The following is a 26,226-nucleotide window of genomic DNA, read 5'->3' as shown; positions in this document are numbered from 1 at the left end:
GTGGAGAAGCGTGGCAGCAAGAAAAGGGTTGGCCTGCAAATGGTCACTGAGAATCCATCTTGAGGCAGCCCTCCTTTCTTTCCTGACATGGAGAGGGAGAGAGCATTACAAACGGAGGCTTCCAGCTTACATGTAAACTCCCCTTACAAAAGAACCCTTTGCTCTCAGAACTTCTCCCATGTCTATAGTTTCTCAAAACCATCTGCTTAAAATAATCCTTATGCCAAAGAGGCATATTTTGGGTGACACATTATGGTGTCCTTCTGCACGTAGCCAATGGTGGTCATTAGGCTCCCCTCTAGACTTCCCTCAGTTTTGCTGGTTTTCATGCATTTCAGGCCAATATTTAGCTCTTACACTCTTCCTCACCTCTTTTTTTTTTTTTTTTTAAAGAGAAAGTGAGAGAGGGGAGAGAGAGAATTTTTTTTTTTAAAGAGAGAGTGAGACAGGAGAGAGAGAATTTTTAATATCTATTCTTTAGCTCTCAGCGGACACAACATCTTTGTTGGTATGTGGTGCTGAGGATCGAACCCGGGCCCCACGCATGCCAGGCGAGCGCGCTACCGCTTGAGCCACATCCCCAGCCCCTCTTCCTCACCTCTTGCTAACATCTCCCAACCTGGATGTCTTGAGAACAGAATCCAAGGTCAAGATGATGTAGCCCTCTGCTACCAGGCCGACTCTCCTTTCTGGCTTCAGGGTAGGGACAGGAGTTTTCACAGACAGGCACTCTCCATGTGGCGTTCTCTAAAAGCCACACAGGTCGGACTCCTTCTGTGGTCATCAGCCTCCTTGGGACTAGAGCTAGGCCATCCCATTCAGTTCCCAGCACTGGTGTTCCCAGGTGTGAACTGGAGCCTGTACTAAGGGGGACTTAGTCTTGAGTTCAGCTTTGGCTTTTGCCGTTTACTTCTAATCTTACCTTAGACAAAAGAAGGCATTTTTTAGTATTCCTACACTCTTATTTTACTTATCCCCTTAAATTCTCCCTGCCTTCCTATTATCCTGAATCTGACTTCACGGATCTGTAGACCTCCTTGGGGCACAGGCCTGGCGTGGGAGAGATGGGTAGGTGATTCTCCTACCCATCATGTACAAAGTCATGGCAAAGGGCCACCTGAGCACATGGGTCTCTCCACTTCCTACCAAGGCACAGTTACATCTAGTGCTTTGGATGGAATGTTCCTGTCGTGCCAAAATTCATAGCCCAGTCCCCCAAGTGATGGTGCTGAGAGCCAGGGCCTCAGGAGGAGAGCAGGTCACAAGTTCAAGGATTTTACAATGGGATCAGGGCTTTAATAGTGGAGGTCCCAGAGTTCTGCCTGCCCCTTCTGCCGTCTTAGGACACAGCTTGAGGTTCAATGTTCAGTGAACAAGGAAATGGATCATACTGGACTGCTTAGCCTAGAACAGAGGGCAGTATCTTGTTCGTAAGCAACAAACAGGTGGCTCTAGAACCTTTTGCTGTAACAGTGCTAGGGGACTCAGACACTAGCTTTCTTATTTTGCCAGTCTGATGGGTGTTATACAGTTCTTCATTGCTGTTTTCATTTGAATGTCTCTGAATACAAGTGAAGTCAAAATATTTTTTCTCCATTAAAAATCTGAAGATTTTTCTTCAATTTAAATTAAAACACTCAAAGCATATTTTCTTATATAGAACTATTGCTTGTAACCCCTCTTTCAGGCTACTTATGTAAATAAAAATTTTAATACAGCTTCTCTCATTTTCCATTTCAGAAAGTACAACATTTTAAATGTATTCAAGATTTATTATTATCATCAGCAGGGATACCTAAATAAATTCAGTTTTTTACATCTTACAGCCTCTTTCCTGATGAGAGCCTATAAAGAAACAGAAAGAGACAGAAGCAAGCAAGGTGCAGGGGCGAAGTAAAAAGGGCACTACTCATCTGAGCGGCCAGCTTTATTTATAAAGGAACTTTCTAAGTTCCTTTATTCCCAGAAGCTGAGTGTCTGAGACTAAGATGGAGGCTGATAAGACCCTAGAACAGAGCCTCCTCACCAAGGACAGCAGCTAGGCATTGAGCATGTATTAGTTATCTGACTAGTTTCAGGGAGAAACTGTAGAATATTCCAAGTGAGGAGAACAGGGTGCCCGTTACCCTCCGGGAGTTGGCTCACCAGAGGAATGCTCCCTTGCATGTTTCCATGGCCAAATCCTTGTAAGAGCCATGGCAGTGGGGAGTGCTTCTGGCAGCAGCTCCCGTGATGAAGCGGAAACCGGCCTGAGCCTGGACTAGAGTGTGTGGTTGTAACTCTGCTTGCTCTCCTGTTGAGTGCCTTTCAGGACCTCGGCACTTCTGGGGAGCATCAGCAGCCCTGTGAGCATTAGTTTTCAACTAATGTTTCCAACATCGTTTCTGCCTCCTAGATTGATGCTTCATGGATTCCATGGAGTGTCCAGAATTTGAAGAGAAGTGTGGGGGAGTCTGCCTTGTGGAAAACAAAAGCTAACAGATTGCCAAAGAAATAAGATTAGCTATTTGCCTATTAGATTAGCCATAAAATTGACTTGTTTATGTGTTAGTCATTGAATTGGATAGCTTCCTAAGTCTTAACCAGTGGCAAGAGTTAAACCCCAGTTTAGTCTCATCAGAGGACTTTGGTTTGTTTCTCCAGCTCTCCTAACCAAAATCCAGAGATGAAACTAACGTGTTCTCTGGGGCATTGATCAAGGCACTGTCTCATATCACCTCATTTAACCTCTAAAACATCTCTTAAAGAAAGGGAAAGACCTGTTTTGTAGAAAAAAGGAGAATAATGATTTGCAATGGCTTATTTAACAAGTAGTAGGACCACTAGAGATGGTACCTCTGACAGGTAGTTCAGGAAAATGGCATTCAAATAATGAAATCAACTGTGAGTGATGGGTTCAGAGCATGCTATCCCAGGATTTGGGGTATTTAAAGTTGCAGGAACTTGAGTCATAGCACATGCAAGAAGGATTTCTGACCTTCCCTTGAAGTCTTAAGTCCAGAGGAAAGGAATGCCCTTATGTTCAGTGACAGAGCCATAGGACTCCCTCTGGTGAGCTGGCCTTGGTAACTACCCCTCACCCCCAGCATGCAGCATTCCAGTTTAACTGCTTTGGGTCCAAATGCAACAGGTTCATTTCATGCTTCGCTGTTCTGCCACTGAGGCTTATTTTAAAACTGATATCCCCTTCCCCCACCTCTTTTCCCTCTTCCCCTCCCTAACCTTGGGGAATCAAGATCACTTTTCTTCCCATCCTAGGCCAGGTTATCTGTCCTTGAGCTTGTGTACCACAGGAATGAAGTAATTTAGACTTCAGGGATGGCCCCAGGTCTAAGAAATGCTACATGTGAATTATGACCCATGACAAAGAACAGCTTAGAAGGTAGCCTTTGAATCCCCTCTTTAAAAGTCCTGTTTCCCATGACAGGCAGAATCACAGCCTCTGGGGTAGAAGTCCCCTGTATTTCTCCTTTGCTAGCAAAGCAATAAGACTTCTTTTTTTCTTTTCCGTACAATTGTGTCCTCGTTATTGGATTGGCATGAGGTAGTACTTACTCATTGCCTTAACAAGACTGTTCATACAAAATTTACATTTAATACATTTGCATGCTTTTCTCTCATTAATCTTTTGTTACAGAAGCTCTGGCCTATGAATTTAAGTAGAAGGAAGATATTTCTCCTCCCCTGCATTGGTATAAATTTGTGTGGGATGTAGAAAAAGGAGAACAATGATTTGTAATGGCTTATTTAACAAGTAGTAGGACCACTAGAGATGGTACCTCTGACACACAGAAATTTTTCAAAAACTGGAGGGTGCAGCCATAATGCCTGGGCCCACCTGCACCAAGAACATTTTCTGTGCCAAGCCCCCCCTACCCCTGCCCTACATGAATGAGCTACACCCTAACTACCTCACAATGTGCCTACCTCACAATGTTCCTTTAATAGTCAGATGTGATAGTAAATGTGGGAAAGCTTAAAAGAGACGGGCATGAAACAATTGTTAGCAACTAACAGGGCAAGGTCAGAGAGGCTTCCTGCACATGCAGTCTCTTAACTGAGTTAATTCTTAGCCAGTTTCCTTGGAACTAGCAAATTAAAACAACATAGAATACTGGTTTATAAGTCAATATGTGTTCACAGGGACATTGATTTCTTAGAGTCTTACTCATTTCTAAGTGAACTGAAAAACATAAAGTAAGATTTCTTTCTCCTTCAAAGCTGCTAGCCAGAGGTGCTTACCTGCACAGCTGCTCTGCCTGAGAGGCCACAGCTTTCCTCCTCCTTCTGAATTCTTAGTGTACTGGGCTGGTTTTCAGCCTCTGGATAGCAACACAAATAAATCCTGCAGATTCTTGGGAAGGAAAGGAGATGTCCGGTGGACCAGACTTCCCTGTAGCCAGGGACCAAGCTGTGGGCCCTCACCCCACCTGGGCTACTTGATTCTTTAGGATGACTCCTGACTCTCCTGTCTCATCAGTTACTCACTGTGAAACAAATTACTAAAAAATGTAGCAGCTTAATACAGCAAGTTTAGTATCTCTCACCTTCTGAAGATGAGGTACACAGTGGTTTAGCTGTGTGGGGTCTAGCTTGGGGTATTTCAGGAAGTGCAGAGTCCACTTGTTGCAGGGGCTATAGTCATCTGAGGCTTGACAGGGGCCAGAACTGGCTCACTTCCTGGCTATAATTCTTTGCTGACTGTTGAAGGCCTCACTTTCTTACTCGGCAGGCCTCTCCAAGGGGTTGCTGGAGGGCTCTTCCACATGGCCCCTGGGGTCCAGGGCATCTAGACTTAGCCAGTAGGAAGTGCAGTGCTTGTCATGATCTAGTCTTTAAGCAGCGGGACTTTTTTTTCCCTTAGAAGCTCATCTCTAAATTCAGGGTACATGCAGGGGACTGGAATTAGGCTCCAGTTTTTGAAGGAAGGAGCATCAAATAAAACCATAATTTCTAAGTTCACACTTAAGAGTGCATTCCATTTGAAACAGCAGACCTCAGAAGACTCTAAAATCCCAGCCAGGGTCCTTGAAATAGAGCAGGAAGACCTTGGCCTGGGCCTGTGTGTCTGTCTTTTCCACTGAAGGAAATCAGGCCTTCTGCTCTGGCTATTGATGTCTTTTCCAGAATGGAATCTTCTGTTTTCCTAAAGCCTCTGGAGGGCTGAGCTGGAGCAATCTGTGCCTGAGTGATAACAAATTAGCAATCCATCCTAGAAATAAAGCAGCGAGCAAAAACAACAAATCTTTGGTCTATGACTTGCATCTTCTACAGGGGAAAAAAAAAAAATAGCAAAATGTAACTGTTACCACTTAGCTTCACAGATGTTAGGCAGCACCTTGTCTCCTGGGTTAGGACTTCATGCACATCAGTCATGCAAGGGTCCAAGTCTTTAGAAGCTTTCAGTTGCCCCAGGTGAGACAGATCTGTACCAGGTGGTATCCACTCTGGCTTCTGCCTGGTAAATCACTGGTGTAGCATCAGGTGATTGGCCTACAGTTAAGATGGCCTAATGCCCCTGAATTGCCCCTCAGGCACATGGCTGCACTACTAGGCTCCTGCAAATAAGACCAAAGGCTAAGGCGCTAACTTTACAACATCACAATCTTAGCAATGGGAATGCACATTTCAGAGCTTTATCCTATGAGGTTATCAGGTGAGTCACTGCCAGACAAAACGTCAGTTCTCTTGGGAACCAGAATGCTCATTTGAACACGACCATGTCCTTCTTTCTGGTAGCAGTGGTTCAGCTGGCTCAGCTGAATTCAGGTGTGGTTCTTTCAGGTCAGGAGTGACGCTTTATCAATCATAGTACTGGGTAAGAGAAGATGAGACCCACCTGTTAGGTAGCTAGTTCAGCCCTGAATGGAAGAGCAGGAAAGGAGTGAAAACCACAGGAGACTTGTCTGACAGATAAGCATCTGGAAGATGGGGCCTGGAATGTCAAACCACCCTCACCCACAGTCACATCTGAGGCAGGAGGATTTCTAGTCCAAGACCAGCCTCAGCAAATTATCAGAGCCCTAAGCAACTTAGTGACACCCTGTCTCAAACTGTAAACTAAAAAAGGGCTGTAGCTCAGTGCTAAAGTGCCCCTGGGTTCAATCCCCAGTACCCAATGAACAAACAAAAAAAGCTAGTTTCAAGATCAAGTTGAAGTGGCACCCCGTTTCTCCACAGAAAAGCCCTCTTCACCATGGCTCATTTGGGGACTGTCAACAAGAGTCTCTGCAAGAGTCCAATGTAGATAAACTTCCTATTTTCATGTCACCCTGTTTACTAGGCCACTGGCTGAGAAGATACCAGCACTCCAGGTGCTGGACACCCCCTTACTAGTTTTTCACAAACGTATCAGTACAGTAATTTGTAGAAATGTGCAAACAAGGCCTCTGGCCTTGAGCTGGGCTTCACAGAGATGTCTACATTTTTAAGATAAGTTACAATTGGGCTCCATGGTAATAGCTGGCAGGGGGAGGAAAGAGGGGAGAAGCAGCTCCCCCCTTCTCAGGGGTTGTCCTTGAAGGGTTAACTTGCCCACAACAGTGAAAGAAAAAGCTGCTTTTATGTGAGCTTCTGAGCCCCTCCCCTTACAAGCTGGGTATAAAATCCTAAAACTCCCTGAACTTGGGGTTCAGGGGATTGATTGATTACAGCAAAGGCTGTACCCTCTGAACCTGGCTGCAGCCAAATAAAACTGTTTCCTGCTATCTTCGGTGCATTTGTCCCTACAACAAAGTCACAGCCTCCCAAGTAGCCTGTACCCTCCCTTATCACAGAAACCTGTCACAAACCCCCATCACCCTGGCAACCAGAACATCAGGACCCTCACACAGAAAGCTTGATGGTAGCTGTCCAAAGGGTAGGTAATAAACTGATTGAAGGGGCAGGAAACTGACAGGGGTTCTCAGTTTTCTTAAAAATTCCAATTCTGAACATCACACCATCCTATCTTGGAGAAGGTCCATGCAGCTCCCAGGCTGTCAGTCCCAAGTAAAGATGGGGACTTGGGTGGGGCTCTGGAAACCTCTGGGAATTCCCAATAAAACTGGAGGGCACCCCGTCCCTCTCCTCTCTAGGAGGACCACTCTTTAGTCTCCTGCCTGTTATTGAGGTACGTAAAACTTCCTCACTTTATCTCATGAATCCGGGTGGGATGGGTAGGACATTTGGGGGGTGCCTGTTTCCTGAAAGGTGCCATCCCTTAATGTACCTAACAATTTCACCTCCTGGGAACCTGTAGGGACAGTTGTCCGCCCCCCGACTACGTAGCACTCACAACCCGCAAGATGACCTATTGGCAAACCCTACCTTGGTGGAGGAAGCAATCATCCTTTGAAAGGACTCCTCAGCGGAGTGCGGTAGTGACTCCTGAAGCTGCGGCTGAGGACTAACCTAGTTCAGGGCTAGGCTCAGCATTTCAGCGAGACCCTAAGCAACTTGGCGATGGCTGGGGATGTGACTCAGCTCAATCTCCAATAGCTCCCCAAACAAAAGGAACTCACTTCCCACAGTTGCCTACGTACTACACGACCTAGCTCCAGAGCCTTCAAGTTCCAGTAACCTTACGCCCTTTGGGAAAAATACCTTGTGGTGCCGAGGGTCTTCTCACGTGAGCTACGAGGAAAAAAGACCAAGCCTAAGTCAATGTGGAGCAGCACTATCAGTGAGAACTTTGGTGGCTCTGAAAAGAGCCTTTGGGGAGGTGGCTAGGAGTCTTGAGTTCATGCCCTTTCCCCGCGGATGCGGCGCGCCAGCTGGATGTCCTTGGGCATGATGGTGACGCGCTTGGCGTGGATGGCGCACAGGTTGGTGTCCTCGAACAGTCCCACCAGGTAGGCTTCGCAGGCTTCCTGCAGAGCCATGACGGCCGAGCTCTGGAAGCGCAGGTCGGTCTTGAAGTCCTGCGCGATCTCGCGCACCAGGCGCTGGAACGGCAGCTTGCGGATCAGCAGCTCGGTGGACTTCTGGTAGCGGCGGATCTCACGCAGCGCCACGGTGCCGGGCCGGTAGCGGTGGGGCTTCTTGACGCCGCCGGTGGCCGGGGCGCTCTTGCGGGCGGCCTTGGTGGCCAGCTGCTTGCGCGGCGCCTTGCCGCCGGTGGACTTACGCGCTGTCTGCTTGGTACGAGCCATGAGAAATCACCAGAGCCTTCAGAAAAAGGAGCTGAAATGGTGCTGCAAGGACCTGAATTTATACTGACGATCTCATCCTGATTGGTCAGAGCTGTTGCAGCTGTAACTTGATTGGCTTCTAATTCAATCTTTGTTTCTTACCCCCTCCTCCGAGCCATTTTTCTCTTCTGAGAGACTTATTTTGTTTACGGTTTCAAGCAAATAAGATCGAATGAAAATAGAATTGGAATTGGAATTCGTGGGAGTCAGTCTAAACTGTTCTTAAACCAAAGCATTTTTTGAAGCTTTGTTTTCTATTTCAGATAAATTGAAAAAGTTACGAGTAGAATGATGCAATTTACTTTTAACGATTGTACCAAAGCCCGAAAAAAAAAAAGTTTGAAAATAGGTTGGCACAGTGGCTCCTGGAACATGAAAACTTGTTTGTCTTGCCTGGTGTGGGGATGTAGTGGTTGGGGCGCGTGGGGCGAAGGGTTAGAAATGTGCTCGACTATGATACCAATAGTATCTGACATAACTGAGGGTGATGCAGTCAAATGGTTGCTTGGTTCAAGGTTCCCTTACTATCCGCGGAGTTATGTTTGCATTGATGTATACTAAGGTCTTTTACAGTAAATATAAGCAGACCTGAAAAGGCCCTTTCCTAGGAAGGAATTCTAGTTGACTATGAGACCATCAAGCTCTCCTATAAAAAAAAAAAAAAAAAATCCTGAAAAATAAGTCATCTTAACATCACACTCACTGCGGCAAATCACAAAAATGTTTATATAACGACCCGGAAATATTTAGAGGAAGGGGACGATATAGAATGGGAGGGGGGTTCTATTCAAAGTGAATCTTGAGCACTATTCTTGATCTTACTACTTCAATATGCTTAAAACATAACTGTGCACCTCCGACACACTCAGAGAATAAAGTGCTGAGTTCTTCCTCAGAAAAGGTGGGTGGCTCTGAAAAGAGCCTTTGGTTTTAGGAAGGTTAGGTTATAGGGACTTCACTTTCCCTTGGCCTTGTGGTGGCTCTCGGTCTTCTTGGGCAGCAGCACCGCCTGGATGTTGGGCAGGACACCGCCCTGCGCGATGGTGACTTTGCCCAGCAGCTTGTTGAGCTCCTCATCGTTGCGGATGGCCAGCTGCAGGTGGCGAGGGATGATGCGCGTCTTCTTGTTGTCGCGGGCCGCGTTGCCAGCCAGCTCCAGGATCTCGGCCGTCAGGTACTCCAGCACCGCCGCCAGGTAGACGGGCGCGCCGGCCCCGACCCGCTCGGCATAGTTGCCCTTGCGCAGAAGGCGGTGGACTCGCCCTACCGGGAACTGCAGGCCGGCGCGGGAGGAGCGCGTCTTGGCCTTGGCGCGAGCCTTGCCACCCTGCTTGCCGCGTCCAGACATGACGTGTGCGCTCAAACTACACCAAAAACGTGTGTGAAAGGAACAAAAAAACCCCACACACTTTATAGCCACTTTGGGCGCGAAAAAGAAGCTGAGCCATTGGCTGAAGTTGTAAGTTCATTTTAAATATTGTAAACGCAATTTCTAAAACACGCATTTTGATTGGACAATACCGAGCCGTGAGCTCCATATATCCCCCAATCACAAGTTAGACTCTGCTGCGAGTTGAGTTCTAACTAAGGAGCACTGGACCGGTCTGGTAGTGATTCTCTTTTGGGTACTTAAGGTTTCCTGTACCCGAGCCAGTGGAGTCCGCCTTGGTCCCCACGAAGGCTCCAAGGAGGTGCGGAGCAAGGCGCCGAAGTAGGATGGAAAGAATCGCGCAGGAGTTCTGGGACACCACCGCCACGTGGGCTCGCCAATGGCTGCCTGTACAACAAAGGTTCTCTTCAGAGCCAACCACGCTTCCACCGAAAGTAGCAGATACATATTTATTGTTTTGTTTCCTTCAGTGAAGCTGGAAAGAATCCGCAGGGGCGGCAGAACGTAAAAAGCGCTGCAAAGGTTAGGCTTAGAGGCAGTGTCAGGTTAGTTTGTGTTCCCTATTGCGTTCGAAAAAGTATTGTAGTTTTCTTTTCTGCTACAATAGCCAAAATTCGCTTTTGGCAACGTAATTAATTCACTGAACTCCCGGAAGTAGCAGTACTTGAAAAACCCCGCTAGGGGTTGCAAGTTGTCACGGGGTCGTGCTTTTCAAAGAAGTTATTTGTGGGGGCTGGGATTGTGGCTCAGAGTGCTCGCTTAGCAAGCAGGAGGCACTGGGTTTGATCCTCAGGACCACGCAAATGTAGAATAAAGATTTTGTGTCCACCTAAAACTTAAGAATATTTTTTTTTTAAAAAAGGAGTTATTTGGAAGGTAAAATTAAGAATTGTTATTTGCGCCCGTTTCGCATAAGCTCTGCAGTGCTGCACATAGGCAAGCTGAAATGATTTGCATCCAAGCGCAACAGGCCAGGGAAGCTCCTTCAGGTTAAAATGTTGAGCAAGGAACCCAGCAACGTGGAGAAGCCACTTTCTTAGAATCTTTAATCAGGAGATATGCATTTGCTGGTTCAGAGAGGTAGCTATCAGGCTGGGATTTGAGAGTCCATGATTTGATTATCAGCAAAAGAGGTTGGAGAACCTAGTGCATAAAGAACAGGGATCCAGCAAGGCCACAGAGGTAGGCAGAGAGCCAGACGCCATGGCTTGCTAGGAGTATTCTGGAGACTTTCAATGCTTGATGTAAAATTCCTCAATCTCTCCCTCCCCAGTATCCCAGTGGCGCTTAAATTCTCCTTTCTGGCATTTCATAGTATTCATACCCTCTGCCACCGTGTTATCCTCTCTGCCATAGAACACTTGTATTGTAAATCCATGTTCTACCCTCCCAGGATCTCACCAGGGACTCCAAAACCACCATTTAAGGCTTCTTTCTTGCTCTGTCTTCGCTTTCCTTGAAGCTATGGGTTGCGTTCTCTGTCTTGTCAGTTCCAGGCCACAAAGAGCCCCAAAGTCATACTAATAAGCCAGCGGATCTTGAAAAATGCACGGATTTATGGTTTACTTTTCTAAAACAGGGTTTTCTCCCTCAGTTCTGCGCCGTCATTCAGCCTGGACGCACTGGGACTGGGGACAGTCCTCGGAAGAGCTGCCTTCCTGCTGTTCCTGAATTTGTAGGCCTCACAATTGTCACCTCCCTTCATTCTTTGCTTTCCGGGAAGACTGTTCCATGTCTTTGAGGGATGAACCTCCGGGAGCCGGCGGGAGAAGACTTATTGCCCTCTTCTGCCATCGTGTGGTAGAAGGCAAGCACACGCCCAAGGCGCTGTTCTAAGGGGACTGAGACCATCTCTGTGCCGCAGTCTGCACGTTAGAGGAAGGTTTCCACTGAAGGTTTTAACTGAAGGATTGAAGTTTAAGCGTGGAGGAGGGGAGGCGAATGGGGAGGGCAGGGGAGTGGAGGGAGAGAGGGGCGTACTGTGGTATGATCAAACTGTCCAAAACAAAAACAAACAAAATTGTCTGTATCCTAAAATAAATGAAAATAATAGGATCATGCTTTCTAGTTCTGGCCCTCAAAATAACAAATACCTAAATATTTCCTATAAACCTAAACGCTGACAAAAAACAATGATCTTCCCGAGTTTTGCGAGGCTGCTGTTGGAAGGTTTGTCATGACTTGAAGTTTAGATGTGAAGTGTCACCCAAAAGCTCGTGTGAGAGAATGCAAGGAAGTTTAGAGGTGAAATGAATGGTACCTGAGTGTCTTAACTGAATCAGAGGATTAATCCTCTGATATGAATCAACTGGGTGGTAATTGTAGGCAGGTGGGATGTGGCTGGAGGGGATAAGTAAACGGGGATTTTGTTTTTTTTTTTTTTAATTTTTTATTTTGGGGGTGTTATGCTCCAATTCGGGACCCCCAAAAGACCACCAGAGACCAAGATCAGCGTAAGCAGCATAGAGGCATTTATTGCGAACTAGCTGAGTCCTCCGCGCACACACACACCCAGCAACTGGTGACGCTGAGAGGCCAGGGTTTGCAGCAATTTTACACATTCTTTGGGGGAAGGCAGGGACTTCACATACATCATAGCATCTCTTAGCAAATCATCACACACCGAAGGAAAAATCATAAAACAACTCTAAAACATGATTAGCACATTCACTGGCGGGAACAAGTTGGGTAGGGGTGATTGGTTACTACAAGAGGGAGATTTGTTTGAACTGATTGGTTTAAGCCAAGAGGGGTGTTCATGCTGAACTACATGGTTTCCCAACACCATAAACTACTGGGAGGGTCATCTGGCATCCCAGGTATTTCCCTGTCTCATGCTGATTGGTGGCTGCTAGGGGGCTGCTATGGATCCCCACCTAGCCTGACTGAGTCAGGGATACCTACCTGGTCCAGCAGATCTCTCCTGTTATTTGTAGATAAACAACTTAGCAGGGTGGGAATGTGCCTAGGAGTGCTCTGTGGGTCTTTCCAAGGACAAAGGTCATGTCCCTTCCTTGGACAGCTCTGAGGTAGAGGCTGGTTTTTTTTTGGGGGGGGGTGTTATATTTTGTCCTTGGTAAGCTGAGCTATATTTCTGCTTCCTGGTGCCAGGTCCTGAAGTTCTTTCCTTCTCTACACTCCTCTGCCTTGATGATCTGCCTCACCTCTAGGCTCAGTGAGATGGAGTTGGCTGTCTATGAACTAAGACCTCTGAAACCATGAGTCCCAAATAAACTTTTTCTTCTATAAAATTATTCTTTTTGGTCACAGAGGCAAAAACAAAACAAACAAACAAAAAAACCACCTAGGCTAAAACACCTAGGGGCAGGATGATTGTGTGACCAAGCTGAAGTTTTTCCACGGTGACCTGGCCAATGTAAACTTGGAAACCTCAATGATTGGCACATTTTCTTTTCCTTTTTCTCGTTAAACATGGTTGTTCTTATGTTCTGTCTGCTCTCTTGCCTTCTTTGCAGGTAGACTTTCCTTTTCAAATGTTTGTTAGTCCTCCTTTGACAGCTCTACTGCCTCACTGTGTCCAAACATCCTGTTAAAACTCCTGTGTTAATTCAGCAAGGTTGACAACACTGTGCCACAAGCTGGGTGGCTTGAACAGCAGTTATTTTCTTGCAGTTCTGGGGGGTGGAATTTCAAGATACGGGTGTGGGTAGATTCAGTTTCCTCTGAGGCCTGTCCCTGGCTTGCAGAAGGCTCCCTCTGGTTGTGCTCTCTTGGACTTTTCTCTGCACATTTTCATTTGTGTCTCCTGGGTCCTATCAGGTTAGGCCTCCCCCCTTATGACCTCATTTAACCCTGATTACCTCTGTAATGAAAGAGGGTTTTTGTGCTGGGGATAGAACCCCAGACCTCAAGCATGCTAGGCAAATCCTTTACTCTTGAACTACACCCTTAGCCCACGAATTACCTCTTCAATGCAGGGTCTCACACCACAGGCAGTCAGGAGCCATTTTCTTTGAGTGTATACAGAAGTGAACTGAAGTAAAAATTAAAATTCTCAGCCGCTGACAGCAAGAGGTGGAAATAGTGGAGGATGTGGGCATTGCTGCATTTGGCTTTTATTTTTAATTGACAAATCCGTTGTGTATGTTAATGGGGTGCAATGGATGTTCTGATATATGTGCACAATGTGTAATGATTAGCAAATCTGTCACCTCCCACCTCTGTCTCACTGTGATGTACTCCCCTCTGCCTGAATTCCTTTGGTACTATCTCTAGAACTCCCTGCCATTTCTTTGTGATTGATGCCTTCTTTTTTGTCTTACTGCTTCTTACAGTCTATTGAAATAAAGTACAGGATCTCTCAGATTAGGCTTAAATCAGCTATCTAATGAAATCTAACGGGTGACTGATTTAGTCTTTTTTTTTTTTTTTTTTTCTGAGAGGTAGGAAGAACCAGTTGTTTTTGTCTAGTTTAAAGAAACATTTTGAGTGGGAAAAGATGTCAACTTGCATCTTATAGGGCAACATTTTTTTTTTTTTTAGAAGCAAGACTAATAGACTAAAAGTCAATGACAGACTTTTAGCTTGTTATGTTTGTTTTTTGCTATTTTGAGATAGGGTCTCACTATGTCGCCCAGGCATTCCTCAAACTCCTGGGCTCAAATCATCCTCCTGCCTCAGCCTCTTGCGTAGCTGGGACCACAGGCAGGACTTTCATGGGTCATGAAAGTCTTCAGAAGTCTGTGGCCTTTGAAAATCCTTCACCTGAAATATTAGCAGCAGGGTCTATTTTCTGTCCCTCTGCAGCTGTGAGGAAGTCTCTCAGCACTAGGAGGCCTGTGTTTTCAAGGTGAGATGTTCAAGAGTCAACTTAGTGCTTAGATAAAAACAGACTTCAGCTGAACACTGGGATGGAGAAGTAATAGGGAAGAAGAGGACTACTAATAAAAGGGTCTGAGTCATCACTTAGTTACAAGTGGACAGAGGAGACTCTAGGTAGGTACACTGCCATGGCGGGCAGAGCCTCCAGAAATGAGCTAATCCATGGGGGTTTGCATCTTTGATTGTCCTTGATTTATTAGACTATTTTACAACTCAATAGAGGGAGAATTTAAGTTGTAAAAACAATTGATAAAATACGAAATTATTCCAGGTGGAGAGTGTAGAAAGGAAACAAGGCAGACACGGAGTCTCAGTTCCCTTTTCTCCTCCAAAACTCACAGAAACATGCAGTTCTCAGTTGGGAGCGTATCAGGCCGCCCTAGGAAATTCTGAGATTGGGAAGTCTCCATAGTTGGCATTCGCAGTACAAAGTGGGCCACTGAAGACTACACTTTGAGGAAGCAGAGGCTTGAGTTCTGTCTTCCAACCTGCTGCTTGTAAATCCACTTTCTGTGTGATTTACTGGTCTGGTCTTCCTGATCCCCTTCACCTCAATTAAAAGTGATCTCTAGAATGTCTTCCAGCACGAGTCTCCTCCCTGTGGGTCAGTGAAACTATCACAACAGATGCAATAAGATGACATTTGTTTCAGTTTTTGGAAGAGTGCTATTCGAAGAGAATGTGTTTTGAGGCCTGTGGGCTGGCTCTTTTCAAAATGGTACATTTATACAACTGTACCCTTTTCATTTCCATGTTTACCAATAGGAAACTACACAGAGCCAAGAACTAGTCCTTGTAGGAATTAGGAGGTAACAGAGTTCCCTACATTAAAATAGTATTCTTTATGTAGTCACAATGTCTTAGAAAAAACTAAAAATCCATTACTTGAATAAGTCCCATGAATAAATAGGAAATGATGGTTTATGTCGCTTGGCAATTATTGCAGGCAAATTACATGTGTCTTTGGAGATCTATGAGATTAAAAATCTTGTCACGGAGAAGTGTTTTAAAATTCACGACAGATGGCAATTGTATTGCCATATGTCCATATTTAGGCCAGACTGAAAATGGAGTGGGACAGATAAACATCAATGATACAGTTGCCCTAAGAAAGTGGATACAAGACTGGAGATGGAGTTGAACAGTACTTACATATCATGAATGGTTGTTTTTCTTCATTAAAGCATAAAATAGATTTGTAGTCAATATCATGATATTAAATAATAGATTAATTCTGTGTGGTCCTTTTTGTATTCTTCCATAGTTTTTTAAAAAGTAAAAGACAGTGAAGGATAACGTTGAATACGGGTGTCCAATGAATTAGACATTGTGGTTTTTAACTAATATTAAACAAAACAGAACCTAAGATGTGCCAGGTGGCACCAGACCTTGTTCTAAGTACAATGAAAAACTACAGTGTTAAGACACAAAGTCAATCCTGGTGAATTGACTTCCCATGGGGAGAAAATACTAAGAGAGTAAACAAAATACAGTATATTAATAAATGCCAAGGAGGAACACGGCAGGGATTGTTGGGAGAGCCATTTTACATAAAGCTATTTCCTTTCAAGTGAAGTGGCAGGAATTTACTTCTGGCTCACAGTATGATAGAAGCAGAGATAGAAATATTCCCAGTGATGGGTTAATATTAATTTATCGCGTCGCATTTCTTAACAGAAGTCTGCTTTCTGAAACGTGTATTAAAATTTTAGAAGAATTTTTGGGTGAAAACATCCTTGAAAAGGCAAGACGAAAAAGTTAGCAGAGGATGGTTTCGATCCATCGACCTCTGGGTTATGGGCCCAGCACGCTTCCGCTGCGCCACTCTGCTACTTGGCCCCAATGTTAGATAATAGCACCTTTATCATTTCCACAGACGGGCTCCCCGCCCCATCCCACCTTCAGCTTCTTGCAAGCGAATTGTTTGTCCTGGTTCATTCCTAAATAAAAGGACCCAGAGGATAACTGACTGGAAACATCCCAGAGGAGAGCAGCTTGATGTTCCCGCAGGAAACTAGCCCTTCTGCATGCAGCCTGCTGGCTTCGTTCTCCGTGAAGAAGCGAAGTGCGCCAGCTCCTAGTGGGGAAGCAGTGGCGAGAAGGTTAAAAAGAACAAAACACTAGTCTGCATTGGCCGGGAATCGAACCCGGGCCTCCCGCGTGGCAGGCGAGAATTCTACCACTGAACCACCAATGCTCCGCCAGCGTCTCTCTCTCATGGTACTAAGAATGTTTGCTTTGCCTTTATTTTTTTTTTTTTTTAATAAATCAAACTGTTGACATATTTTCCTTTCAAAAAAGTAAGCTTCAGTAATTTCACTTTTACTAACAGAGCTTCAGCGGCCCTTCTTTCTGCTTTCTCAGGGAAATCCCACTCACTATGAATTGAAAGCCTCAGGCAGCGACATAGGTGGACTCTCGGAGCTGGACCGGGTCGAGGCGGATCGGCGGGGGAACTTGCGGTGCCTTGAGGCTCGCGCGGGGTCACGGGGCCGGGGTCGTTAGGGTCGTGGGGAGCCGTGCGCGTCGGGCCCTCAGGGTTGTTGGGGGCAGTGCGCGTCGGGGCCCTGAGGGTCGTGGGGAGCTGCGCGTCGGGGTCCTGAGGGCCGTGGGGGCCGTGCGCGTCGGGGTCCTGAGGGTCGTGGGGGGCTGCGCGTCGGGGTCCTGAGGGTCGTGGGGGGCTGCGCGTCGGGGTCCTGAGGGTCGTGGGGGGCTGCGCGTCGGGGTCCTGAGGGTCGTGGGGGGCTGCGCGTCGGGGTCCTGAGGGTCGTGGGGGGCTGCGCGTCGGGGTCCTGAGGGTCGTGGGGGGCTGCGCGTCGGGGTCCTGAGGGTCGTGGGGGGCTGCGCGTCGGGGTCCTGAGGGTCGTGGGGGGCTGCGCGTCGGGGTCCTGAGGGTCGTGGGGGGCTGCGCGTCGGGGTCCTGAGGGTCGTGGGGGGCTGCGCGTCGGGGTCCTGAGGGTCGTGGGGGGCTGCGCGTCGGGGTCCTGAGGGTCGTGGGGGGCTGCGCGTTGGGGTCCTGAGGGTCGTGGGGCCCTGCGGCTCCTGACCCGGCTGGCTCGCTGCGCCCCGCGTTCCCGGACGCTCCTGGACTCGGAGGCGTCCTCCGACGAGCGTCGCTGGCTCCGGAGCCGAGGGCGCCCGGAGACCCCCGCGCGGACTCCGGGGTCTGGAACTAGAAGCGCCGCGGCAGAGGAGCCCTGGACGCCCCTTCAGGCACAGGGAGAGCCAGGGCTCTACGGGACCCGTTGGCGAAGAGGTGCAATCGCGAGGCGCGGAGGTGAGGCGGAGCGCGGGTGGGAGAGCTGGAATCGCACCGGAGGCGGTCGGAGCGCGCGCGGAGGCCGAGTGCCCGAGTGCCCGAGTGCCCGAGTGCCGAGTGCCCGAGTGCCCGAGTGCCGAGTGCCCGAGTGCCCGAGTGCCCGAGTGCCGAGTGCCCGAGTGCCCGAGTGCGCGAGTGCCGAGTGCCCGAGTGCCCGAGTGCCCGAGTGCCCGAGTGCCGAGTGCCCGAGTGCGCGAGTGCGCGAGTGCCCGAGTGCGGGCAGCTCTGGAAAAGACGTGCGGTCGAGGCTGTGCTTACCGTTTACAGAGGCGCCGAGACGTCGAGCGGCAGCGGTGTCTGTGCGGCCATCTCCCGCCAGAGTTCCACTGCGGCCGAGCACAACTCCGCTCCCAAAGGAAAAAGGGGCGGGGAAATTCCCCAGAACTTTTAGAGTTTCAAAAACTATTGGGATTCGGGGTAAAAATGGGAGTTCATAACCCACTTGAATCAATCTGTGAAATATGGTATATTAAGAACTATGTAATGTTTTGAACAACCAACAATAAAATAAAATAAAATAAAAACTATTGGGAGACAAAGGAAAATAACATCCCGCTGTCTTTTATGAAAGTAACCATAAAAATCCTAAACTAAATGGTGGGGGAAAACCCAGCAGTTTCAAAACTGAAAACATGCTTAGTGAAAAGCGCTGTTTAGAGAATGTAGAGACAAGGCACAGACAGGAAGTGTAAGTAGCTACCTGCCGAAGGATGTCATCCAAAATATGTTTTAAAAGATTGACTCATTAGGGAGAGGTTACTTCAGAGGATCCTTGGGACAGGGAGAGAGACCGTGGCGGTAGGGAGAACACCCTAGTTTTGGAAGCGTCAAATAAAAAACAAGTCTCAGCTTGGAAGCAGATTCAATTCACAATTCCTGGTCCCAGAGAGAAAGGGACTCTGACCATAGGAAGGGGGACTAGTGCAGCAACGGCAATTTGTGCCAGGCCTTCCTCTGACTTCTCCAACCCTCATCTTTCCTCCCTGACAGAAGCCACAGAGGCCCCTTGTTCTGTAGTAAGGCCTGACTGCATTGCTCCCTCTACTGGTCAGTCAGAACAAAGTGCTTGCTACCTACACTTTGGTTAACTGTCTTTCCTTCACGTACTGAACTCTGGCTTCTCTTGTCCTGAGCCATGGCACAGTCCCTCTGAGGCTAGCAAAACAGTCTCTGATCTTGATCATGTCATCTTTTCATTTAAATTCCTCACACGTGTTTTTTTCTAGCAGGGGCAACAAAAGAGATGACCCCTCTCCTGTCCATCATAAAACACATAGGCTGACATGTCCACAAGAAAAGGCAGGTTTATAAGAGAAAATAACAAAGTTATCTGATATAGGTTTTAATTGGCATGGGAACTTTCAGAACTATTCTGAAAGTCCCAGGGTGAATTATTTTTGGATAAAGAATGGACAGCCATGTAGAAATGTGATTGTACAAAGAAAAGGTATGAGCTGATAGGAGCCAACTGAAGGGGAAACCCAACAAGGCCTGACACATAGTCCAGCAAGGTGTTCGGCTGAGCTTCAAATAAAACCGATGTAAGACAGCAATGAAAAAACCAGTGAAGTTACATGTGCATATAGAGAAGTCCTGCACAGAAAGAAGCCTCCCAGGACAAGAGGGCAAGTGTCGAAAAATTCTCTGACTTCTCCTACTCTTCCTTACTTCCCCATAGCTTGAATTTTGGATGTCACACAGCTTAGTAGTGTGCACCAGTAGCTTTGCTGACACCTAACCATGGGGTCACAATAGTAGTGGTCACTTTTTTATTATTTTAAGAAATGTGGAGGCCACTTCATCCATTGCCCCTCCACCTGGACCTTCACAACTGTCTGATGGTGGCCTTCTGACACCAGAGGGATGAAAGCTCCTCCCTCAGAGCATGCTGAGGCCACCATCATCTGAACTTGTGGCTTATGAAGATCCATGTTCGATTCTGCAGGCGCAACCCCCAGATACTTCACTTTCTCTGCCTCCAGTCTGTCCCCATGCCTCAGACCACTGGCTCCTTTGTCCTACAAATGCGCCTGAATCATATCCTCATGGAGGCCGATTTGACTTGGGGCTCCCATCTCCCTACACCTGATAAATAATCCATTTCTCATCTGTAGAACCCATTGGTTTAATGGTTGGCATCCTGCTCTGCCTGGGAAGCTGTCCTCTTTGGGTAATAAAGACCCATGATTGACACTCATGTAGCACCCAGAGCTACAGATAGGAAAGGGGCATCAGGTAGGGATGCAGACCAACTGGAGGAGGATGAAGGGAGGAAATGCACAGTGACTCAGGGTTGACTTATGCAGAAGACTGTCCCAGGTAACAAGAGTGGCTGGAACAACCTGCTTCCTGACAGGTATGTTTGCTAATGTACGTTTCCTCTGCAAAAGGGCAGCTTTTCAGAGCTCCTCCTGAATCTGCAGTCTGTTAAAACATGCCACAGGAGTGTATTTTGGGATTGTAAAGGTAAAATTTCTAAGCTGCAAAAGTCTGAGTTAAAGTGTAAAAGACTAGGGCATTGTAAAGCTTCTAGATTACAAGGCCTGGGCTAAAAGGTAAAAGTCTATTGTTACAATTCCTCTGCTATCCCCGGAACCTGTAATCTCTGTAAAGTTGTTAGGACAATGCGGGAACTGCCCAGTAAATATCTCCATTGATTCCCTGGTTGTTTAATAGCTAAGGGCTCCAGGTAGCATGGCACGTAAGCATATAGGCCCCAGAACCAATCAATTTAAATGTGTACCCCGTTTAGAAGTGACCAATCACCCCTGCCCAAACTGTTCCTGCCAATGAATGGACTAATCATGTATCAGAATTGTTGTTCAATTTTCCCGCGCCTCATGATGATTTGTTCTGATGTATGCAAAGCCCCCCACCCTCTCCAAAAAGTGTACTTAAGCTCTGCTTGACCTCTGCTCTGGGCTCTGGGCTGCTCTCCCTTCTTGAGTGAGCACGGAGCCCCAGCGCGCTGGAACAGATCCCTAATAAATCCCCCTTGCCATTGCATGGAACTAGTCTCGTGTGGTCTCTTTCTCCGACGCTTCGCTGGACCCTTACAGGATAGCACACCAGACTTCTGCAGTCATCTTTTGGGGAAGTGTGTCCTAAGCATCCACATTGGCAGACTGTACAGCTATAGGAAAGAATGAAATCCTGTCTATTGGAGATCATGTGTCAAGTATGCTAAGCCAGGCACAGAAGGACAAGTACTGCACATCTCTTAGTGGAACAAGAACAAGTCCATATCACAGGAGTCGAGAGTAGAGTGGGGGAGTCAGAATATAGAGAGAATGGAGAAGCTGATCAGTGGGCCCAAGTCAGATGGGGCCAGAGGCTCTGTTGTGATGCTGCACAATAGGATGACTATGGATGACAATTATGCCCTGCACATTTCACAGAGTGGGAAGACAGTTCTTTGATTGTCTTCCCCATATAGAAGTGACAAATGCTTGAAGAGATATGTTTAACCTGATTTAAACACTACCCAATATATGCATGTATCAAAACACCACATGATAGGCCGTTAACATGCACATTTTATATTTTATCTAATCAGCTTAAATAAACTTAATTTATAAAAATAAAAGAATGAAGTCTATATTTTATAGACACTGTATACTGGGTTTGTTTTTATACAATCTGGAACATCTCCTCCCCACCTGGGCTGTAGGAAATAATCACACAAGAGACAGAGATACCTTTTTCTTTGGGTCCTGTGATGGCTTTTCTGACCTTAATGGTCCACAAAAAGAGAGAGCAGAGCGTGTTTCCGTGTGCTCATGCTGAACCCTTTTATTGGGGAGAAGCCATTCAAATGAGGCAAGGGGTCAGGTTTCAGGGGATTGAGTCTAGCTTCATGATGTCTGTTGTCAGCAGGGTGACGGACATCTAGGAAGGCCACACCCAAAGGCAGAGCAAGAGAAGGGGACACACAAAGGGAGTTTCCATGGAACATTCTATCCCAAACAGGGCAAAGGGGTAGGATTATAAAGGAAGAGGTGAGTGTAGCCCAACCCCAAGGTAGGCCTACTCAGAAGACTGGCCTTGCTATCAGAGTAGGGGAAAAGACTGAGTCACGAGTTATGGCACTACTGTGAGAGACTACAGTGATCTTTCAGATCTCATGGTGCATCAGGACTGGAAGGCATGGTAACTCAATGTGGCTCCCCACAATGGGCTACACAGTTCTCAACAATACAGATGGTATAGTGTGTTGAGTGATGCCCTCTACCCCCCAAAAGACATGTCTACATGGTAATGCCTGTAATCTGTGAAAGTTATCTGCAAAAAACATTGTAAGGAAGTTCAAGGGGAGGCATTCATTTAAATTATCTGGGTGGATTCTGGATTCCATCATGAATCCTTAGGAGACAGGCAGAGGTTTGACAGAAGTGCCCAAGGAAGAGAAGAATGTAGCTCCCTTCCACACAGGTGAGAGTCAGGTGGCTCCAGGGAAGAAGCACCCAAGGAGCACAGAGTACCCTTCAGGGCCCTGCACTTTCTCCTCCGTACTCCAGCCTGAGTATGGCCTTGGCTGACCCTGGATTTCAGACTGTGGCCTCTGGAACTTAAAAAAACTAAGTTCTGGTGTCTTAAGCCACTATAATGTGGCAGTTTGCTTTAGCAGGGAACTAATACCATTGGTTACTTCACTTGATCCAAAATTTTATTTTATAGAAATTATTTTTATATCTAACTGGATTCCTCTTATATTGTATTGATAAAGCCATGGGCTTCTTGGTTGGAAGGGATCTTACAAGCTGCGTAGCCCAGTTTCCTCCAGTGTTGAAAGTATATCTCCACAGAGCTATCTGCCCACCAAGTCATTCCGTGTTTTCCAGGGCTGACTTGTATGTGCAAAGTCAGAATAGCTTTCCCAGCCCTTCTCTTACATGCTGCAAGGGATCACCTCAGTCTGACATTTCCCCCAGGTTTGATTATAGCTATGGTTTTCCCTACTTGTATTGGTTCCTTTGATCATTAACAGGTTAAATGATTTTGACAAATTTGATTTCACTGTAGGAAGCTCCTAAAACAGAATTTAAAGAAGAAATGCATTGTGTCGGTTTCTTAACTCAATCTCGTCGTTCCTTTTTCCCATATGCCAGAATGCTCAACTGTTTCATCACAGTGTGAGTCCTTTATTTTATCATGCTAAACAATCTGTCAATTTTCACCTATTATTTAGAAATGTGACCTTTATGAAACAAACTTCACTGTGCTCATGACCACCCTTGGTGCTTGGTGCTTGGTGCCAGCCACTTGCTCTGCTTGGCCTAAGCATTCCCTGCTCCACATGGACACACCCAAAGCTCCAGAGCTCTTGAGGAAGCACGGTGGTCTCACTCCATGCTTCAGCCACTGTTCTGTGCTGGTGTTTCAGTTTTGTAGACAGCTCTTAAATGCAAATCTCCAAACCAACAGCTTATCAGCCTCTGATTATCAGCACCTATTCCCAGGTGAGACCCTCAGGGATTCACTGCCTGTCCTATTTCCACGCCCTGCAGAAGGTACAATGAAGTAAAATGTCCATATTGAGTCATGCTAAATTCCACCTCTTTCTTCATTGCTTTTGTTTTTAAGTTCTATTTTTAGATTTTATGACAACATTTCTCTCCCTTTAGTGTTATTTTTAGCTTGTTCAGCCTGTCCTCATTCAGTTCATGCCATGTATCACTGAATGCCCATTCTAGTAGGACAGAGATGTGTGTCTGTGGCAGTAGGGCTTCTTTCCAAGGCCTAGTATTGTATTTTCACTTTGAGTAGGGTTTCACAAGCAGATGGGAACAAACAATTGTTCTATCATCTTGATCATCATTGCTCCATATTATGCAAAAGCATGATGAGAAATTTTGCAAACTCTACTCAGAAATCAACCATGTCACACACACACAATATTCCCTACTGTAATCAGTCTGTAGCTTCTAAAGCACTGAAATTTAGATTTTTGTTGTCGTTGTTCTAAATGAATCTAGAATGGAGTTCAGTGATCATATATTTATGTACAAATTATTTTATTATATATATTTATAAATATCTTGATAGCAAAATATTTATGGAATTTTGTTGTGAATCTCTTTAAAATTTACTAGTACACAATATATTGAATCAATTGTTCATTTTAGAAAACATAAAAAGAGTGAACTGAATTTTAGAAGTCCTCCAAGGGAATTGGATGTATGTCACAGTGTTAAGATAAATCATGGCATTATAGTGAGGCAAAATATCAGTTGTTACTATAAGATGTGAGGAAAAAATGACCTAATGGTGTTTCTTAGTTATTGCATTTTCTGTTTTTGATATATTTGGTGGAAGAAAGCATTGGAAAAAGAAGGATAGTGAATAAGCAGTTAATTGCAATGCAACATATCACACAATTAACCAGGTAGTTAACTAACCCAGCTACTAACCCAGGAGGCAGTTGCCAACATGCAGATAGTTCCTTCACACTTTGATGAGTTCTAAAGTCCTAGTGCAAGAAAAACAAGTCACAGTCTGTGCTCCCTGAGGGCTGAGTACTGAGCTAACTGCTTTCCTCCTAGAAGAAGATCATTGAACATGCAGTGGATGTGGTTATGTGATGAGCTACCCAGACTTCACGCAGAAAGAGAGAGAATATACACAGTAGGAGAAATCAGAAAGAAAAGTGTCAGGAGGCAGTGACTTGATTCGGATGTGAGCTGCAGCTGCAGTTTTATTTGGTGGATGGGGTGGGATGGAATTTCAATGCAGGAGAAGTGGAAAGTACAGAAACAAGACTGGGAGATCAGAGTGAAACTCTGGGAAAAATTATCATGGATTTTAGTATTGCGAATAATATTGCAATTTAGGCTAGGGCTACTAACCTTGTGTTTATAATCAAGAAGGGGCTATGGGTAGCTTTATAGCCTTCTGTTAGATTTTCAAATGTCTAAAGGTCAGCGTGTGTGTGTGTGTGTGTGTGTGCATAAAAGCATTTTATTTCTGGGGGAAGAATTTCTGGGCTTTTAATTTAATCTCAAAGAAGTCCAAGACTCTTCTCCAAATATACTAACCAGGGTTTATAAAGCTTGAGAATGTAAAGATTTAAAACCACAGAATTTGGGGGAGTCATAAAAGACTAGTTCTCAGGACCACCCAATAAACACACTTAAGCAGTAGCAACAAATGCAGTTCTCCATGGAAGCCTTTCATTTGCAGATCACCATGATCTTCTTGAGAGTAAAGCAGCAGAAAGGACTGAATTAAGCCATGTGAATCCTCTGGCCTTTATTAAGACCTGCCATCAGGTATCCCTTACTGGTTTATTAAGAAGGCCCTTGAAATCAACCTTTTAAAAGCTCCCTTTACCTCCTTGTTCCTAAGGGTGTAGATGATGGGGTTCAGCATGGGTGTGATGATTCCATAGAAAAGAGACACCATCTTCCCCCGGTCCTTGGAGGTGGGAGATGGTGGCTGCAGGTACATGTAGATGGCAGTGCCATAGAAAAGTGTCACCACAATTAGGTGTGAGCCACATGTCCCAAATGCCTTTCTGCGACCTTCTGTTGACTGTATTCTCAGCACTGCTTGGACGATGAATGTGTAGGATATGAGGATGAGTGTCACGGGTATTAGGAGAAACAGCACGCTGATGAAGAACAGCTCAGCTTCGTTGGCTGTCGTGTCAGCACAGGACAGCTTGAGCAGCGCAGGCACCTCACAGAAGAAATGGTCCACTTCTCTGTGGCCACACAGCGGCATGTGGAGGGTCCAGGTGGACTGCAGAACCGAGTTGCTGAAGCCGCTAACCCAGGAGGCAGTTGCCAACTGCAGGCAGAGCCCATGGTGCATGATAACCGAGTACCGGAGTGGCTGGCAGATAGCCACAAACCTATCAAAGGACATGACAGCCAGCAGAAGGCATTCAGTGGAACCCAGGGCCAGGAAGATGAAGAGCTGGGCCACACAGCCACCATAGCTGATCACCTTCCTGGTGCTGCGGATGTTCACCAGCATCTGTGGCACAGTGCTGGTGGTGTAGCACAGGTCCAGAAGTGAGAGATTGCTGAGAAAGAAGTACATGGGGGTGTGCAGTTTAGGATCCAGATGAGACACAAGAATTATTGTCATATTGCCCAAGATGGTCAAGACGTAGGAGACCAGGAACACCACAAAGAGCGGAAGCTCTAGCCAGGGTCGGTCTGAGAAACCCAGCAGGATGAACTCCTGTGGGGCACTCTCGTTAGCCCTGCTCATGATAAATGACCCGACCTTTGGTTTCCTGAAATAAAAAAACATCAGTACATTAATAAACATATTCTTATTGATTACGTCAGCTACTCATTTGGCTGGTGACTTGCACAAATTTATAGATTGATCATATTAAGAATGTGAAAAAAATTGGTAAAAATATAAATATCTACTTGTTGAGGTATTTCAAAAATTGACAATTTTGTAACAGCTTCTTAGCAAGATGACTTTGAAAGTTAAAGCATATCAGCGATATCTACATTCACAGGGCTTTCCCTTGGTATTTCATTGTT

General features: G+C 46.2%; 3 protein-coding genes across 3 annotated transcripts; all 3 read right to left on the bottom strand.

Annotated features, from left to right (window-relative positions):
- On the bottom strand, nt 1-8,132 carry LOC308650325 (histone H3.1; the record flags this gene model as incomplete). The annotated part of the gene is made up of 2 exons (XM_081296393.1): nt 1-82; nt 7,585-8,132. The coding sequence occupies one exon, from the start codon at nt 8,130-8,132 to the stop codon at nt 7,722-7,724; it is 411 nt and encodes a 136-aa protein (XP_081152519.1). The 3' UTR covers nt 1-82; nt 7,585-7,721.
- A 994-nt stretch (nt 8,133-9,126) lies between these two features.
- Nucleotides 9,127-9,519, bottom strand: LOC308650481 (histone H2A type 1; the record flags this gene model as incomplete). The annotated part of the gene is made up of 1 exon (XM_081296492.1): nt 9,127-9,519. One exon carries the CDS (start codon nt 9,517-9,519, stop codon nt 9,127-9,129), a length of 393 nt encoding a protein of 130 aa, XP_081152618.1.
- Nucleotides 9,520-24,997: 15,478 nt separating this feature from the next.
- On the bottom strand, nt 24,998-25,939 carry LOC308650439 (olfactory receptor 2B2-like; the record flags this gene model as incomplete). The annotated part of the gene is made up of 1 exon (XM_081296446.1): nt 24,998-25,939. The coding sequence occupies one exon, from the start codon at nt 25,937-25,939 to the stop codon at nt 24,998-25,000; it is 942 nt and encodes a 313-aa protein (XP_081152572.1).
- Between the last annotated feature and the right edge of the window lie 287 nt (nt 25,940-26,226).

This window comes from Spermophilus citellus (assembly GCF_964194105.1).
Source record: "Spermophilus citellus genome assembly, chromosome: 5".
Lineage (NCBI taxonomy): Eukaryota > Metazoa > Chordata > Mammalia > Rodentia > Sciuridae > Spermophilus > Spermophilus citellus.
Note: the sequence above shows the minus strand (reverse complement) of the source record. Positions and strands in the feature narration are given on the sequence as shown.